Source organism: Zootoca vivipara, chromosome 6 (assembly GCF_965207765.1).
Source record: "Zootoca vivipara chromosome 6, rZooViv2.hap1.1, whole genome shotgun sequence".
Lineage (NCBI taxonomy): Eukaryota > Metazoa > Chordata > Lepidosauria > Squamata > Lacertidae > Zootoca > Zootoca vivipara.
This window is the reverse complement of record NC_142589.1, coordinates 17,084,951-17,103,724: the sequence shown is the minus strand read 5'-3', so window position 1 is coordinate 17,103,724 and position 18,774 is coordinate 17,084,951. Positions and strand designations below refer to the sequence as shown.

The window sequence follows — 18,774 nt, the reverse complement described above, 5'->3', positions numbered from 1 at the left end:
TAAAATCACAAATATGAAACATAGGAAAGCATGGAAATGTAGGCTGTTAGACCTTTAAAATATGCTCTTCTCGGTTTCTTCCGAAGTTCCCCTCTTCCACTAGCATAGGAAAAGGCCACATGCTTGGCAAGTTTAAAATGTTCTACTTATGAACTCTTCAAAGGTCAGATTCATGTGATTTTTCCATACAGCAATCATTAAAAGTTGCACAAGCATGAAAACCTGGCTTAGTTACAGTGGTGAAAGTTCTTAAATTATTGGTATAGGAAGAGAGAGAGGCTTGTTAACGCCATGTTGTCAGAACTTGGAGCAACCAGCTCATACCACTTTAGGTTCTGAGCTTCTCAGGTAAGATGAAGAGCAATAGACCTGACTACCTTCCTCCCAAGGTGAGAGTGAGTGACCCAGCTAAGACTGGCAGAACAGCTTACTCTATGGCATTAACCCCTCACTAATCAGACTTTACCTTTAATCAGACTTAGGGACGCGGGTGGTGCTATGGGTTAAACCACAGAGCCTAGGGCTTGCCAATCAGAAGGTCGGCAGTTCAAATCCCTGCGACGGGGTGAGCTCCCGTTGCTCGCTCCCAGCTCCTGCAAACCTAGCAATTCAAAAGCACGTCAAAGTGCAAGTAGATAAATAGGTACCACTACAGCAGGAAGGTAAACGGCATTTCCGTGTGCTGCTCTGGTTTGCCAGAAGCGGCTTTGTCATGCTGGCCACATGACCTGGAAGCTGTACGCCGGCTCCCAGCCAATAACGCGAGATGAGCGCCACAACCCCAGAATCGGTCACAACTGGACCTAATGGTCAGGGGTCCCTTTACCTAATCAGATTTAACTGCTCCAGAACCTTGCCCAAGAACGGGAGACTGGCAACTGGCTGATAATTACATAGATTTTTTGAATCCAGGGAGGGTTTCCTGAGGAGTGGTTTTACCACTGCCCCCTTCAAGCAAGCAGGTATCACCCGCTCTTGGCAAGAAAGCATTAATCACCTTCTTCATACAACCAGCTGTCCCTTACCTGCTAGTTTTATCAACCAAGAGGGGCAATGGTCCAGAGCGCAAGTGGTTGCTCTGAATGATCCAAGCACCTTGTCTGCATCCTCAAGCCTTACTATTTAAACTCATCCAACATAACAGGACTAGACTCTGGACTAGACTCTCGAGCTTCATCTGCTTTTACAGTGGAGTCAAGGTCCAAGCAGTCGCCATTGATTTTATCCTCAAAATGCTTGGCAAACAAGTCACAGCAAACTACTGTTGGTTTTGTCATCTCCTTTGGGCCAGACTTTAAAAGGACCCGCACTATCTGGAAAAGCTCTGCTGAACAGCACAGCGAGGAGGCAATGGAGACAACAAAGTATGCCTTTTCTGCCTTCACTGCCACTAGGTTGGCTCGATGATGAGTCCTAACCAGTGTTTGACTTCATTCGACTGGAGTTTTCTCCACTCACATTCAAGTCGTCTCCCTTGAAAAGGGTCTGAAAAGAATTGACTTTAAAGCCCTTCAGGGCAGGGAAAACCACTCTTGACCATGGCAGTGAAAGGAGTATGTTGTAAAACCTGACATTCCACACAATTGGTGCCATTACTGAAAGGGACCTGCTTTGCATAGCGCCACTTGGAGGAAAGCCTCAGAAAAACTGCAGAGAACAGGGTAGTCCCAAGCACACAGAAGTTCTCTGTTTTAAATTTTAAATAATACGTATTGCTATAGTGTTTTCTCTTTTTAAGACTACAGGTGCCAGTGCTGCAAAAACACATGTAGGTGGTTCCATTTAAAAGTGCACTTGAGTATAATGCTCAAAGACAACAACTTCAGAGAATTTGTTCCTAAAATTAGCTGTGCAGTGGAAAACAACAGCATCTTGAAATCTAACCAACAGCTTGCAATAAAAGTTTATGAACCTTTTGTTTGTTTATTTATTTATTGCTGATACATTGTTGGGAGCCTTTTGAGAATTTTATCAAGCTAGCTATTCGAGGGGAAAGGACGTCAACGCATTATTTTTAGGCATTGGACGCACAGTTCCATCAAGGACAGTCACTCTTATTAAACATAGATGCTTAAACAAGCTCCTTGTACAACCAAGGACATGATTAGTTCCACAACATGTGCTTGCTATCAAGGCATTGCAAGGTAGCAGCATTTTAATTCTTCAAAGGCAAATTGTGGGAAACCAGCAAAGGGGTAATTTTGCTCCAGGTTACCAGCTTCTGCTGTTTATTTGTTTGTTTGTTTGTTTGTTTGTTTGTTTACTTATTCAATGTATATCCCACCTTTTGCTCCAAGGAGCTCATAGTGGTGCACATGTTTCTCCTCCACCCCATTTTAATCTCCGTAACAACCCTGTGAGGTAGGCTAGGCTGAGTCTATGTAGTGCATTGCTGCTTGTTCCTTCTGCAGACATGCCTCACTTCTGAGCCTTCCTACTAGTTTTGCTGTGTGAGGCCTGGTGAGTGGACCTCTGTCCCAAACACAAGCCTGTAAGTGCATCACTGCACCCAAGGCCTGAAGTTGATAGGATCAGTCTGATGTTTATTCCAGTGTACATGTGTTCTGTGCTACTTTCTGACCACAGAAGGACCTCAGGACTATTCAAGAGTTTGCAATTAGATACATGAGAGACAACATCGATTTCAAAAAGGAGTGGGAACCATTTATAAACTATATAAAAAGACAGTATAAACATTTGGAACCATTGGCAGGTTTTGACTAAACTTTCACAACTATATAAGAGGTAAAACCAGCAGGGTATAGAATTTGTTTAATAAATTAATACGGAAATACGGGGAAAGCCAAAGAGGGGGGAGGGGAGAAATATGGATATATAAATTGTTCAATTAAGATTTGTGGAAAATTTGTTGTTATAATTTGAAAATTCAATAAAATTATTATTAAAAAAGTTTGCAATTAGACAGCCATCTTGAAGGACAATGTTAGCAGATGGCCACTGTGAGAAAAGGGTTGTCCTAATCCAGCAGGGCTCTCCTTATGCATTTCGGATTTTGCCGTGTGTGTGTGTGTGTTTTTCCCTTATCAGGGATGTTTCATAAATAATTTCTTCCTTTCCCATCAAATAAACCATGACAAGTATTCAACGCTTGGGCGAGAATCATATCTTGCTGGCTCTCCATGGCAATCAGCATTGCCAAGTTTAGAAATGTGCCCCCTGACTTAGCAGCAAATTGGCAGGAAATGAATTGCTTAATAAATTGGTTAGCTGGATCTCTTATTTGTCACTAAATGTCAAAACTGAGCAGCACAACAAACGTGCCTAAATACTAAAATAGCTGAATTATGAATATAGCTAATGCCCCATCCCAGAAGGCGTATCACTGAGGCAGCAGGTCGGAGGATGAAGTATTGGGGGCAAGTAGCAGACCTGATATCCAAATACAAAGTTTATTAAAAATAAGCATTATCTTTACTGTACCGTGGAAGGTGCTGTAATATTCTGTCCTGTGCTCACCAAATGGATAGAGACATTTGTATGAATGTACTTTGTGGAATGTAGAAGTAATTAGTGCAGGATGGGTTCATCATTCTGGAGGGGTCCTGTAACCCCTCCAGTTAGAGTGTTAATATTCATATTTGATGAATGATTCGGTGAGTTGTTCATTTACATAGAAAAGCGTCCTCTAACTTGATGTACGTAGTAGAAGCATTGATTTAATTTAGAGATTAAACTTGGACTCATGCTTTTATCAAGATTTAGTATTAACCTAATTGTGTATGAGAGATGTTGGGTTGAACCCTAGTGATTTCTTCTCAGAGTAGATCCACTGAACTTAATGGGCCTTAATCCTGGCTCTGAGTAGGATGAACACTGAGTGCAATCTGTAGTATTTAGATGGGTTTTTTTTTTAATGGTTTACATTCTTTAAAATTTGATATCATTTTTCCTTTTGTAAAAAAAAAAAATCATTGATTTATAAATCTGCTGTAGCTTCCATGCAACAGTCAAGGGGAAAAGATCCCACTGTGACATTGCCTTTTGAAGCGGCAATAAGGATTTTAAGGTCTTGTGCTTGAAATGGTAGCCGTTCATTTAACTGACATTACTGCCTATCTAGGACAGTAGTAATTATGTTTCCTCCCTCTCTCCCTCTCTTTTCAGCTGGCACTAGATAAAGAGCTCATTGACTTTGGCACTCATGTGGTGGGAGAGACAATTTCACGGACCATCACCTTGACGAACTCTGGCGCCTTGGGAACAAGATTCCAGCTCCGCAAAGCAGCTGACACTACACACACTGCAATGGTGCAACATAATGTGACTGCACCACCTTCCATCGACAAAACAGTCATTGTAAGCCCTCCTCAGTTGAGAGCTCCAAGCAACATAGATCGGCAGATCTCAAACTAGTCATTGATAGGTGCTCCCTTCCCAGAGAGATTGGACTGTCGTTTCCCTTAAGCCTGCTTGGAAGCAGGAATCCTTTCCTGATGAGTTTGCAATTCAGAGTTTCTTCTCTATTGCTTTTGCTCTGGATTGGCTTCCTTATAGGATCCAAGAGTCTAGCCCAGTGATATTATTTCCCCCCAGCCTAAAGTTGCTACTAGAAATACGAAAACTTAAAGCAAGCTTAATGATTGATTTTTAGGCAAGACTTTTAAGGAAAGAAAGAAAGCATTCTGATAAGATTTCTTGTGGGATGCGGTGGGGTACAGACTGAACATAGGGATAGAGGAGAAACATATTTCATTTGCATTTTAATATAAACATACCAAACTTCCTGAACCATTCATCAAAGTGAAACGCAGTTATCACTTGAAAATTTACACTGCTTTGAATTTTTGGTGCATCTGCCCAACCAAAACATGTTTACAAAAAAGCACAACAATGCTCATATTGTGGGAAATGATGTACAAAACCACATTATATTGAGGGAATTGGTCTGCAAAAATTGCTTGTATGCAGCAAATGCATACAAACTTTGTGCGAACTTAATTTTTTTTAGCAAACTTTGGAAATGGGGGCAGCTGAACTGAATTGTGAAAATGAGAAACTGAAATGAACAAATTTCTCTGTTCCAAACTGCCCATGCCTTGTTTGTTACAGTTTTATCAAATCAAGGTGTGTGTTTTTCCCAGGAACCTTTTTTGGGATAAGCCAGTGAACGCTTTGATGACTAACTTAAATGGAGCAGAGATCAGGCAGTTACCACAACCATAAACATCAAGCTCCTTGATCATTATGAGCACTATGAGCCCTCTTTCATTTTGGAACAAATGAAAAATTGCTCTAAACTGAGACTCCTACATTCCCCATTTGTGCCATTCAGAGATTAGGGCAGTTTACTTTAGTATGGCAGCAACACTGAGGTCAGTGGCTGCTTCTGCTCGTTCACCATATATTTCTCCAGAGTTTCCTGGCTATTATGTTGTTCAAGAGTATTTCCCCCCCAACAAATACCCTGGTATTATGCAATATATGGTGCAGTGTTTGAGGAGTAATGGCCCTGGAACTCACGATACAGAAGGCAAGGTTTTATATAGCACTGACATTTCCTTTCATATTCTCTGTGGAGGCCGCCCCACCAAGCTCAGTTGTCAGCCAATTCCCACCTGCCTATCTGCCTCTTTACATACAAACAACCTCCTCTTATCTCTTATCTCTTATCTCTTATATCTCTTATCTTCTATCATATATAGCTTTGTTATTGTTTAGTCATTTAGTCATGTCCGACTCTTCGTGACCCTATGGACCAGAGCATGCCAGGCACTCCTGTCTTCCACTGCGTCCCACAGTTTGGCCAGACTCATGTTGGTGGCTTTGAAAACACTGTCCAACCATCTCGTCCTCTGTCGTCCCCTTCTCCTTGTGCCCTCAATCTTTCCCAACATCAGGGTCTTTTCCAGGGAGTCTTCTCTTCTCATGAGAGTGGCCAACGTATTGGAGCCTCAGCTTCAGGATCTGTCCTTCCAGTGAGCACTCAGGGCTGATTTCTTCAGAATGGATAGGTTTGATCTTCTTGCAGTCCATGGGACTCTCAAGAGTCTCCTCCAGCACCATAATTCAAAAGCATCAATTCTTCGGCGATCAGCCTTCTTTATGGTCCAGCTCTCACTTCCATACATCACTACTGGGAAAACCATAGCTTTAACTATATGGACATTTGTTGTACATACCTCTTATCTCTCCTATCTCTTATCTATTCTTATCTCTTATCTTTTATATTATCCTTTTCCTTGCTTATCTCATCTGTTACCAATCTCTTGACTGTATTATCTCTTATATCTTATCTATTTCTCAATCAATCCCTTCATGATGAATGTGTTCCACCCCCTTCTTTCAGAGGCAGCCTGTCTCGGGGAATCGCAAGTGGGGAAAGTGCTGCTGTGCTGAAGTCCTGCTTGCATATTTCCCATAAGACAGGCACATCCAACAGGTAACATCATTGGATGTCTGTGGTAGATCACTGGTAGATCGCTCAACAAGTTTTGCTCCTCTAAAAATAGCTGAACAACTTTGACCTGAACCCCCCAAAAGGGGGTAGATCACTGCCAGTCTTTGTGAGTAGATTGCAGTCTCTTGGGAGTTGGCCACCCCTGCCATAAGACATCTGCTTGGCCAGTGTGAGAACAGGATGTTGGACTAGATGAGTCACTGGCCACTGGCCTGATCAAGCAGGTTTTTCTGGTGTTCTTATGTGGATGGTCCTGTTCTGTGTCTACTGATGGTTTCCCCCCTTCAGAATCAAAAGGCTTAGTAGCTGTCCAGGAAATACCCCTATATGGAGGCCAGACTGATCAATACTGTGTTGGGACAAAATAAAAAAATTCCTTCCAGTAGCACCTTAGAGACCAACGAAGTTTGTCATTGGTATGAGCTTTCATGTGCATGCACACTGTGGTGTAATGGTTAGAGCATAGGTCAGCAACATCGAGCCCATGGGCCGGATGCTGCCCACAAAGGCCGTTTATCTGGCCCATGGGCTGCCCATGAACCGAGCTGCCTGCTTGGTAAGTCCCCTGTGCGCTGTGCTAAACCAGCGCAGCGCGGGGACTTGCCGAGCGAAGCTGGAAATCGCGCCTGCGCAGCCGCAGAAGCTGTGAACATTCCGGTGTTCCGGACATGGGCATCGCAGCACCGGAAATTGCTTCTGTGCAGTCGCAGACATGCACAGAAGCCATTTCCAGTGTTCCAGAGATGGACAGCGCGGCACCGGAAATCACTTCTGCACATGTCCGGCCCATGTCCAGCCCACGGACAAGAGTCCGTGTGAATGCTCCGGCCCACGGCCGGAAAACATTGCCGACGCCTGGGTTAGAGAGTCAGACTAGAAGCTGGTGAGACCAGGGTTCAAATCCCTACTCAACCATAAAGTTTACTGATAATTTGTTCATGAGTTTTATTTTATTTATGCTGTATTTGTGATGTTCTATTACGTTACTGTTATTGATTGTTTGCAAGAGGCTTTGAGTTTCATCTGAATGAAAAGCAGCATAGAAATATGATAAATCAAATCTTAGTCCATCTGAAAATAATTGGAATTCTTAAACCCAAGAGCTTTTTGTATATTTCCCAATTAGGTTTGTGCCCCTGTGGTCGAAACAACAACTGGTGTTAAGAAAGACAGCAACTTTAGTATGGGGCGTTTCACTGGCGACAAGGAAACAGTTTCTCTTAACCGCTCTGAAGAGGTTATTCACCACACCCCTTTTCCTGACTATTTGGGTAAGGTTTCTGGTTTAAGGGATTTTAAGGTAAATTCCAAGAGTATAAGTAAAAGTATAAGTAGAAAAAAATCTTGCAGATACTGTTTGTGCCTGGTTTGTTTTTGTTTTAAAAAAGCTTCCTTCCTTCAAAACTTGGCTTGTTCAATAGTTCTGAAGAAATCAAAATCATGCTCGCCTTGCCATTTTGTGACATTTGGGTTAGCTGCCTAATAACATTATTACCCTACTATGGATTTTGGATTCCCCCCCCCCCCAATCTGCATGGACCTGCAAGGAGAGAGAATGATCACTTGGGAAGGGGGCTAAAACAGCAGTGGGGAATCCTTTTCAGCCCAAGGACAGCATTCCCAACCTTCTGGGGTCGCTTGGTCCTCTAATGACAAAGAATTATCCAGGAGCACCTCAAGGTGCGTATTCCTGCAACCCTGGCCTGAGCAGGCAATGGCAGTTTCCCCTAAAGTACAAAACCTCCAAAGATTTCTTCCCATGGATACAGAATCATTATCACTGTTCTCCTAGAAATTATCTGAAACACCCACATCTCAAAAAGCAAGAACCAGGTGACAAGTTTATTTTTACAACCTGCAATTTTATGAACAAAGTGACACAACGATAAATTGTGTAAGTTTCTCTCCCCAGCTTTTAAATGTTTCAAAAGCGTCATCGAGTTTATTTATTTTGGAGAAAATAAAGCCATTCAGTTTGGAAATATTTGCTCCCCCATTTTTTGTGCTTATCAAATGCTGCCTGTGCCACAGTTGCCCTGCTGTGCTGCTTTTCAACAAAACTCTAGTCTGTGGGATTTGAACTGTACAGTTAAAACAAGTTGCCAGTGCAATACAGCAGCAATAGCAGTGGCGGCTGGTGCCTGTTGGGACTGGTAGGGCAGAAGGCAGGGAGACCCAATAGTAGACAGAGCCAGATCCAATCACAGACACAGCCATGGGCGTAGGCAGGGGGGCAGGAGGGGGCAATTGCCCCCCCTAGAAGCAGGGCCGCTGGCCAGCCTGCCCCGCTGCCCGCCCGGTGCCATCTCCCTGGCTGGCTGTGGGGCGGGTGGAGGGAAAGCCCCAGAGCCGCGCAAAGCGTTTGGCTGGCTTTCCCTCCGCCCGCTCCACAGCCAGCAAGGGAGAAGGGAGACGTCCCTTCTAGCCGACTGGCTGTGGGGCGGGCAGAGGGAAAGCCAGGCAACCGCTTTCCCTCCACCTGCCCCGGCGATTGCAGAGGGGGAGGAGGGGATCGGAGCAGCCCGATTTCGGGCTGATCCTGGCTCCCCCTCGCCCCTGCCGTTCAAGGAGGGGGAGGAGGGAAAGCTGGCAAGGGAGAAGGGAGCTTTCCTTGCCCCGCTGTGGCCCCTCCCCCGCCCCTTGGCCCCTCCCTGATTTTCATCCTGGCTACGCCCCTGGACACAGCAAAGACCAATGACAGGCAGAGCCAATAATTCCAATTGTGTCCTCTGCCTCCTCCCAGCTGAATTCCCTAGGGGGAAACTGTGAGACTAAGGGGAAGGAAGGTGATGGACAATGCCAGTCCCATGGACTGGCTTTAAGAATGCAGGCACGTGCGGCCTGGCTGAGGGCAGACTGTGAGTCATTCACCCTAATGAATCAGTCTCCAGCGATCATCAGGGTCCTGTGTACAGTTCTAGTAGAAAGCCCAATTCTGACTAGAATCATCTGCTGCTACAGTTTCTTGCCACCCTTACCTCCCCTGCTTTCACCCTTTGGGCCCAATCATTTGCAGGCCTGGAGAGGACAAGCAGTACTTGCACACCTTTATAATATGTTTTTCATTTGCCCACTATCTCTCATAACTCTTGGGGTGGTGAAAGCAATAGGGAGGGGGAGGGCAATAACTGCCACCTATCCCAATAGCTCACTCTCATTTATTGTTCATGAATGCTAGGATGTTAACTGAGACATTCTGCAAACACCATATAACACCTCTACTGAGAGGGCTTCACTGGTGGCCAATATGCTACCAAAGACAGTGCAGTGTTTTGATGTCAGCCCTACATGACTTGGGACAGGTTGCCAAAGGGACCTCCTTACCCCATAGATTGCTGCCCAGCAACTATGCTTTTTGTACACACTAGGAACTGGGCTTTTGGTGTTGCAGCACCAGCCCTTTGGAAGCAGTTTCTAGAAGTCAGAAAGGAACAGCTGGAGTATTCTATGATTGCCAAGAGAAATCACTCATCGCATCAACTTCCTCTACAAAACACCATCAAGGAGCAAGCATGCTTTAGATAATTTTGCAGAGCTCAGGAGGCTGTTGGTTCTAGTATTATTGTCTGAAGAGTCATGTTTCGTTTTATAGCAGTGGTGAGGAACCTATGGCCCACCAGATGTTCAACTCCAACTCCCACCAGTTCCTGCCACAAATGGCCAATAGGGATGGTGGGAGGTCCAACACCGAGGGCCTCTGGCAGTTTCCTTGTTGCGAGAAGCCAAGTTGCAGGGAACTAGGCAGAGGGCCTTCTCGGTAGTGGCGCCCGCCCTGTGGAACGCCCTCCCATCAGATGTCAAAGAGAAAACTAACTACCAGACTTTTAGAAGACATCTGAAGGTAGCCCTGTTTAGGGAGGCTTTTAGTGTTTAATAGATTACTGTGTTTTATTTTTCTGTTGGAAGCCGCCCAGAGTGGCTGGGGAAACCCAGCCAGATGGGCGGGTGGCTGGGGAAACCCAGCCAGATGGGCGGGGTATAAATAATAAATATTATTATTGTTGTTATTGTTATTGTTATTATTTATTATTATTAGTCTAGCAGTATCTGGGGGACTACACATGCTATATAGGAGGCATGCAGAACCCCAACCCCGACTAGGAACATAGGGATGGTGGGAGTTGTAGTCCAACAGCATCAGGAAAACCACAGGTTCTCCAACTCTGAACCAACCCTGCTTTTGTCATCTGAGGCCATTCTCATGTACCCCTTCTCAGTGGTTGCTCTCTTGGGAGGCACAGCTGACATCATCACTATCTGTTTTAGGCAACAGGCAAAAGCACTGTTGTTCTCCCAGGCATTTGGATCTTCATTTTCGTCAATTCTTTTAGTGAGTTGGGGTTGAGTTGGATCCGCATATTATATAATGTAATTGGTGAACATTTCAGGGTTTTTGTCCCCCCCCCCCTTGTTTTTACATTTGTTTTTAATGTCTGATTTTACAAGCCACATTGAGTTTCATTTTAGAGGCAGGAGGTGGAGACAAATAAATAAATATGGTTAATAACATTACAGAGTTTCCTCATTTGTCTACCTTTTAGAGCAACTTGATAACCTGGCTTCCGAAACGGACATCATTGGGGAAAGCCTACGAATCCCTTCAGCTGAGAGACCTCTGGAACAGCAGTCTAGGGAAGAAGTACTTGAGCTCACAGTGGGCAAGGTAATGCATTGATAGAGAAACTGTAGGTTGTAGCTAACAAAGTCCTACCCAGAGTAGACCAATTTGAATTAATGGACCTAATTAGTCACACCTGTTAATTTCAGTGAGTCTACTCTGGGTTGGACTAACATTGGATATAACCCTGTGAGCTTATTGGTGAATGGAGAGGCTCTCCAATACCTTAGGTGAGATATCTTCATGTAGTTTATTTTATTTTAGTGGCACTTTCCCATAGTGCACTGTGCCAATAAGCAGCTCACAATAAGAAAGGTTATCTCAACAACTACGGTAACTTGACCAAGGAAAAACATTATAAAGCAGTTACAGTCAAAATACATTCTTCCATCCAGTGATCTTGGGAATGCCAGAAACAGTGTCCTTCGGCCACCAGATGGCTTGGTAAACAGGAATGTTTTAAAATTCCTCCTGAAGGTAAATGATGGAGACAGACACACTTCACTAGAGAGAGAGTTTACCCCACCACCACCACCACCAAGAATCCTGGGATTGGTAGTTTGTAAAGGGTACTGGGAATTGTTGCTCTGTGGGGTACAGTTCCTAGGATTCTTTGGGAAGGTGGGAAATGTATGGTGCATATGCAACTTAAACATGGATGAGAAAAGATGCAGAGAAGATAAAAAGGAAGTGAAAGTAAGCAATAATCGCAAACCACTTTTAGAAAGTTGAGTTGTCATTACTCTTCTTTTTTGCTTATTATTCAGGTTTCTGAAGGTGATATTGGACCCTTCAGCTCTGTCAAACTTCAGATTATGTTCACCCCAACAATTCCTGGGGCTGTGCAGGCTGATTTTGAGATTACCTTTGACAACCCGGACTGCAAACCAGTGAGTAGTTATTGCTCTGAGCCTTATGTTTGCTTTTTGTGCTGGTGCTAGGATGTGCTGTGGAATGGATGGAGGGCTCTTCAGCACAAGGGCCACATTTTCTCATCGGGAACTTTCCTGAGTCTTCATTCCCAGGGTGGGTTTGGTCAGACACACACTTGGCAAACAAAAAGTATTATCACACTTCAAATAAACATTCCAGCTTGGAAAATCACTAGGGGAGGGTGCAAAGCAAGGCTGGTGAGGGATGTGGCCAGGGGAGGCATGGCTCTAGAAGAATTTGCTCAGGACAAAATGGGTTTGAAACCCTCTTCTGGAAGGTTCAGAAGTATATACCTGATAGGCCCACATATGCACTCAGCAGGTCTGGGAAGTTGGGTTGCTGCCAAACAGCAGTAAAACATAGTTAGCAGTGGGGAAGTGGCAGGTAAAAAGAGCAGTATAGGAAGGTGTCTTACATCAAGCCAGGGCATATAGCAGGCATCTCCAAACTTCGGCCCTCCAGAGGTTTTGGACTGCAATTCCCATCATCCCTGACCACTGGTCATGTTAGCTAGGGATCATGGGAGTTGTAGGCCAAAACATCTGGAGGGCCGCAGTTTGGGGATGCCCAGCATATAGTGTCACATTGTCAACACTGACTGGCAGGAGCTCTCCGTGGAGGATTCTTTCCCAGCCCTACCTGGAGATGCCCAGGAGTCAAACTGGGACCTTCTGCCACAAAAGCTACTGCCCACCATTCCACCCCCCCTTGCAACACTGTCTTCTAGTCCCCACAGCTGTTCTTTTTCCCTGATGTGGCAAAGGCACATTCAGAAACCTGAGCGAGGGAAAGGGTTTTCAAGGAGTAAGCGTTAAGCATCCAGCCACCTTTTCTCCAGAGCAAACAGCTGCAGTATTGTAGCTGTTTGACGGAGGCCTAGGGCCCCTGATTAGGGCACTTTCAGACTGCCACTATTTTCAAGTGGGGTTCAACCTCGTACTAGTAAATCACATTGTGCAATTACAGTTTACTGGGAGGTCTTGCACAACAAACCAAGTTTCCCCACAATGATCAGACTTTTGTGACAGATTTTGATGGGAAAATGCATTGGAAAGTGTAGGGTAACACTTGCTTTGATGCAACATCATCTAAGCTCCCTGCATACAAATAGGAATGAATCTGCAATAAACAGGCAATTTAGAAGTGCCCTTGGTCACCTCCAAAAATGTATTTTTCACCCTAAGATCTGCAGGCAATTCTGACTAGCGCCCCTTCTTAGTGTGACGGTGCTTTTTCGGAGAGTTGAGCATAAGAACATAAAAAGAGCCTGCTGGATCAGAACAACAGCCTGTCTAGTCCAGCATTCTGTTCTCACAGTGCCCAGCCAGATGCCTTTGGTAAATCCGCAAGCAAGATTCAAGCACAATAGCACTCTGCTCTCCCGCAGTTTCCAGCAACTGGTATTCAGAAGCATTACTGCTTCTAACCGTGGAGGCAGTGGCTAATAGCCTTGTCCTCCATCCTCTTTTCAACCCATCCAATTGGTGGCCATCTCTGCCTCCTGTGAGAGCAAAGTGATATGATATTCATTCATTCATATATTCATTTATCACACGCACACACCCCACACACTTTTCAGATAAATGAGAGAGCTGGCATCAACAGCAAAACTGGAAAGAAATGGTCACTCCCATGGGCTTAGGAACTAAAAAGACACACAAGAGAAGGAGAATGAAGAGAAAAGGTAGAAGAGGGTAGCCCTATCCAGGTTCCTATTGAAGTGAGTGCTTTCTGAAACAAGGTGGTTCCTCCCTAAGCTGATTAGAGTTTCAAAGCACTCTACCAGCTGCTTGGGAAACTGTGGCTTTCCAAATGTTGCACTCTAGCTCCCATCAGCCCCAGCCAGTGTTGCCAAAGGTCAGGTAAGGAAGATATCTGGAGGGCCACAAACGTTCCCCATCCCTAGACTAACCAAACATATAGGCCACTCTCGTATGTAATTTGGGCTTCCAAGAGTTTCGGGGAAGAGTTTGAACCTGAACGCTTGGGGCAGCAAATGTTTTTTCAGCATACAAGACCGTGTTGTCCCTGAAACTTTACATCTGTTCGTGTTCAGTTGTCCTTCAGTGCCACTGCTGTTTCTGTGTCTGTGCCGGTGTGGGTGCCCAATCCAAACGTTGACCTCAAAATCTGCATGTATGACAGGCTTTATCAGGACTGCATCATCATCCAAAGCAGGTGTGTGGCCCAGGAATGCATCTACTTCCAGGTTTTTCCACAGGTTGACTGATTCTTAAATTTGCCCTCGTTTATTAGCATTTGCTGCAATCATATTCACATTTACTTGGGAGGAAGTCTAAATTAACTCAATGGAACTTAGTTTGAGCAGACATGAGTAGGATTGCACTGTTGGTTTTGTTAATCTGCCATTATTTGTTTAAAGCTGGAAACTCGATTGTGTTCCCAAGTACACTTTTATTCTGCTGGGATGAAGGTCCATCACAAGGGGTATTGGCACCACCTGTCATCCGATGCACACAAAGCTGTAGTAAGTAGGCAGGGCTTAGTCCTCCTCAACCACAGTCTGTTTCCTGCCTTCCTCAGAGGTGGTCACCTTGGGTGGCCAGGCTTGCCTTTTGAGTGGGCAGCCTTCAACCCCACAGCCTCCCAGCCCTACCCCATGATTACTGGCCTCTTCTGCACATCTTACCATTATTTGCTCTCTCCTCAAATGCGGGCAAAGTCCTGTTGACCCTTTCCTTCCCAAGGTTAACAGCAGCAGAGCATTGGGCAGGCAGCTCATTTATATTAGCCTTTGTTGAGTCGTTCACATGTGTCAGAAGCAACTCGGGTCCATATTAAAGGAAGTGATGGGGAAGCTGTGCTAGTTGCCAATCATCATTAACGTCAATGGATCTATTCTGAATAGGGTTGCATCCATTGCTAATCCTAATCAGAGTAGATCCATTGAAGTTAATGATAATGGCTAATTTAGGTACTGTACATTCCTTTCAGTGGGTGTACTCTGAGTAGGATTTGGCTACAACCAAGTTCTTTAATTTTTTAGAAATTAAGCAGGTTTTGTTGTTGTTGTTGTTGTTGTTGTTGTTGTTGTTGTTGTTAAGGGACGGGGCTTCTTATCCCTCTCTCTTTTTCATTTTTCTGTATAAAAACTATTAAAAGTAAAGTAATTCTTTTTTAAAAAGCAGGGCAGGTGGTCCAGAATTAGACTGAATTAGACTAGATTGGCTCTGGATATTTGTATTTTATTTAGCTGTTCTACGAATACTGGTTATAACGGTAACAAAGTAATTAATTGATTAGCTATTATATGCCCTTTGCCCATGTTTTTATATTGTAGTTTTATAGGGAAATAAGATTCCTATTTCTCTCCACAGCACTTTTACATATGGAAATTTTAAAAGAAAAAAAGTTTAGGTTTTGTTTCTTGGCAGACAAGCACCATCCCACTTGTAGGCCATGGAAGCTCAATTTTTGCTTTTTAGAAATGATTCTGTCATCTCCCCTGACCAGCCATTGCTGACGCCCCTCCCCCCTTTTTTTGAATCCATAGATTTTGCTAGCTAGATGTTGAGTCTTGCTATTTTTAACTTGCTCCCCTTTATCACTATTTCACATTCTAGTTAAATGCAAGCAAATACAATTGAATGGTATTTATTTTTCTCTTTTTTTCTTTTCTTTTCCTTTCTTTTGCTATTTTTGTTGGAAAGGGATACATCCTAAACTCCTTACTAGAACTAGACCCCACTGAGATTCTTCACAGTTGGAAGGAAATGAATAAAGCTGCTATCTCAGAAATTCAGTTTACAAGTGTGACAAATGTCAAGTTATGTAAGAGACTTTCCTGGGTCTAGATAACACCCACTACCAGGAAAGGGATTATAAGTATAGTGGCAGAGTATCTTTGTTATCAGATCCATTTGCTTCATCATCACAATGCAAATCCAAGGTTTTCAGGTGTTCCCGATAGAAAACTGTCAAGTTGCTTAGCCCCAAACCTGAGCTGCTTTTCATAATTTTTTTAACCAAATATCAATCCTTTTTTGTTTTCTTTGTATGGTGTTCAGGATCCTGCACTGGACGAAACATCTCCTACTAATTGCTCCTTAAATGAGATGTTTTTGCTGTCTTAAAATATAGGCTATTTAATTTCTGAACTCATCCCCTTTCCAAGGTTAAAACACTCTGGAAATTGTAGCTCGATGAGGAGAAGCAGGGTCTTCTAACAACTCTCAGAACCCTTAACAAACTGCAGCTCCCAGAATTCTTTGGGGAAAGAAACCATGACTGTTGAAAGTGGTATCATAGTGCTTTAAATGCAGGGTGTGAATGTGGCCTGAGAGAAGCCAAAATTAACATATTCACCTATCATTGTGTATTTGTGCAATGGAGAAGAAATGGTAGCTGATGCAGTCAGATCTGTCAGTAGAGGTGGCCAGAGCATCTAATGTCATGCCAACTCAGATCTTCCCCTTCTCTTTGCAGAGCAAAAAGTGCCTTGCGGTTGAAGTTTGAAGTTTGCAAGGAACTTGCCAACCACATGGAGCTGCTTCCAAAGACAGGCTACATTCAAGCTCATTCATCCTTTAGTGTGCAGCTGAAGTTTCTGCCAAGGTAGACCTCAGCCATCCATGGCCAGGTGTCTCAATTCTATTTAAATGCTAATTTTTATTATTTTTATATTTATTAGCTTTACATACCATCCTTTGTCCATACATAGCATACTATCTATACAACATAAACTTCTGAATGGTTATATAAATACAACTATGACAATAAGAAATATATTATGAAATGCATATTCTTATAACAGCAGCAAGATAAACAATAAAGAAGAAAACCCACAGCAGGGTATCTAAAATACAAAGCAGTACACAAATACAGAACCTTTTCTCTATCCAAAGGCAGTTCTTATCCTGCCCCCACCTTCCCCAAAAATCACCCTGGGAGCTTTCCTTTCTTCCCCTAGTCTCCCATCCTGGGAGATCTTTATTTCCCTGCTCTTTCTGGGATCCTTCCATCATCTATTTGCCTTTTTCATGTGGGTGCAGTCATTGGCCCCTAATGACATCCCACTTCTCCAGCTCCCAAAGCAGCCTACAAAAATTTCAGAACAATGCAGACCATGGAAATGGGAACAGAAGGTAGCAGCAAGACTATTTCATAATGTGTCACCCAGGGTATGAGAGAATAAAACCATAGGTTGTCCATACCAGAGATGGTGGCCCTTCAGATATCATTTCTATCTTACCTTTCCTCCAAGGAGCTCAATGTAACATACCGGTATGTGATACTTTATCCACTTTTAGCCTCACAACAACCTGGTGAGGCAGGTTAGACTGAGTGGCAGTGAGAGGACCAAGATTACACAATGATAGGGAAATGCTATGATGAGTGTGGGATGACTGACTGACTAATGGGAAGATGTGTAAACACCCCATTAGCAAATCAGAATGAATGCAGGACAAATGCTCAGTGATGTAGAACACCCGACAAGAATATCAGAAAAAATGCTCAATATAAGCCCAGACATAGTGTAATCTCTGCGTAAGCCTTTGTGGAAGCATATCACGATGAATAGTCAATAAATAGGTAGTCTGTGCTCCCCATCAAGGACTCATAGGATTGTACTGTTGGTGTGTAATTGTGTGACCTTAACTAAGAGTTAATAACAACAACAACAACAAACAACAATTTATTATTTATACCGCGCCCATCTGGCTGGGTTTCCCCAGCCACTCTAGTGCGTCAAACATTTAAAGCTTCCCTAAACAGGGCTGCCTTCAGATGTCTTCTAAAAGTCTGGTAGTTGTTTCTCTCTTTAACATCTGGTGGGAGGGCGTTCCACAGAGTGGGTGCCACTATCGAGAAGGCCCTCTCATGGTTCCCTGTAACTTGGCTTCTCGCAGCGAGGGAACCGGCAGAAGGCCCTTGGTGCTGGACCTCAGTGTCCGGGCGGAACGATGGAGGTGGAGACGCTCCTTCAGGTATACTGGGGAAAGGGAAGATGTGATAACTTTCCTGTGCTCAGCTTAATCGTAAGAAAAGATTAATCACCAGTTCATCCAACAATAGCATTTAAACAGCACAGATGTGAACTATGCAGCATGCTATTTAAATATTGTCAGTGGTTTGCCCACGTTAAGGAATACACTTCTGACTACCATGTAGTTTAAAAGGTTTATTGGCTCTTTCCCACCATGCCCCCCCCCTTTAAACATATTTACCGGTAGGAGTGCCCAGAAAGGAAATTGACTTGGATTACATTCCTACTATGCAGTGATGGCTGCCAACTTGAATGGCTTTAAAAGAGTATTAGGCAAATTTTCAGACTATGCATGGAAAAGGTCCTTCTATCTGCAGTTTTCCAGTCCCTGGGCTAAAGGCCATCAGGTCACAGGGTTGGGAAGGATTTTGCCTGAGACTTTAGAGAATCACAGAACTACATAGACCAAGATAAAAGCAGCATCAGCATCTGTTATTTGCATTCTGGTGGAATAAATTACCAGAGCACTTTTTTGCAGTAGAGCCTTAAGAAATGCAAACACTGCATGTCTCTGTGCAGAATTAAATTCCTATCCCATTATAGAAAGAGAGTTACCATTATTATGACAGTTTCCAATCCCTAAACTTCAAATGTTGTGAAACACTGCTATAGTTTTGTCAAGTGGATAGAGGCGACACAGCTTGGATTTAAAATGTTAATCTGCATTTCGGGGGGGGGGGGGTACTGGGGGAAAGCTTCAAAGGAGATTTGATGAGATTAAGGAGGTTCTGACTCATGAAATAAGCCCCAGACTGGTTCACCAAGCAGAGATTGGATAAAAGGCGATGGGGTGCATGG

General features: G+C 43.8%; 1 protein-coding gene across 3 annotated transcripts in view; it reads left to right on the top strand.

The window, feature by feature from the left end:
• Window positions 1–18,774, top strand: part of CFAP74 (cilia and flagella associated protein 74) — an 80,577-nt gene that overhangs the window by 35,376 nt on the left and 26,427 nt on the right. For all 3 annotated transcript variants that reach the window (XR_015950454.1, XM_060276180.2, XM_035120977.3), the window contains exons 17-22: window positions 4,126–4,317; window positions 7,545–7,689; window positions 10,960–11,081; window positions 11,804–11,926; window positions 14,026–14,147; window positions 16,416–16,544. Coding sequence is in view for 2 of the 3 variants with exons in the window: in XM_060276180.2 (XP_060132163.1) it covers window positions 4,126–4,317; window positions 7,545–7,689; window positions 10,960–11,081; window positions 11,804–11,926; window positions 14,026–14,147; window positions 16,416–16,544 (833 nt within the window). In the remaining variant the exon portion in view is untranslated. The remainder of the gene's footprint in view (window positions 1–4,125; window positions 4,318–7,544; window positions 7,690–10,959; window positions 11,082–11,803; window positions 11,927–14,025; window positions 14,148–16,415; window positions 16,545–18,774) is intronic.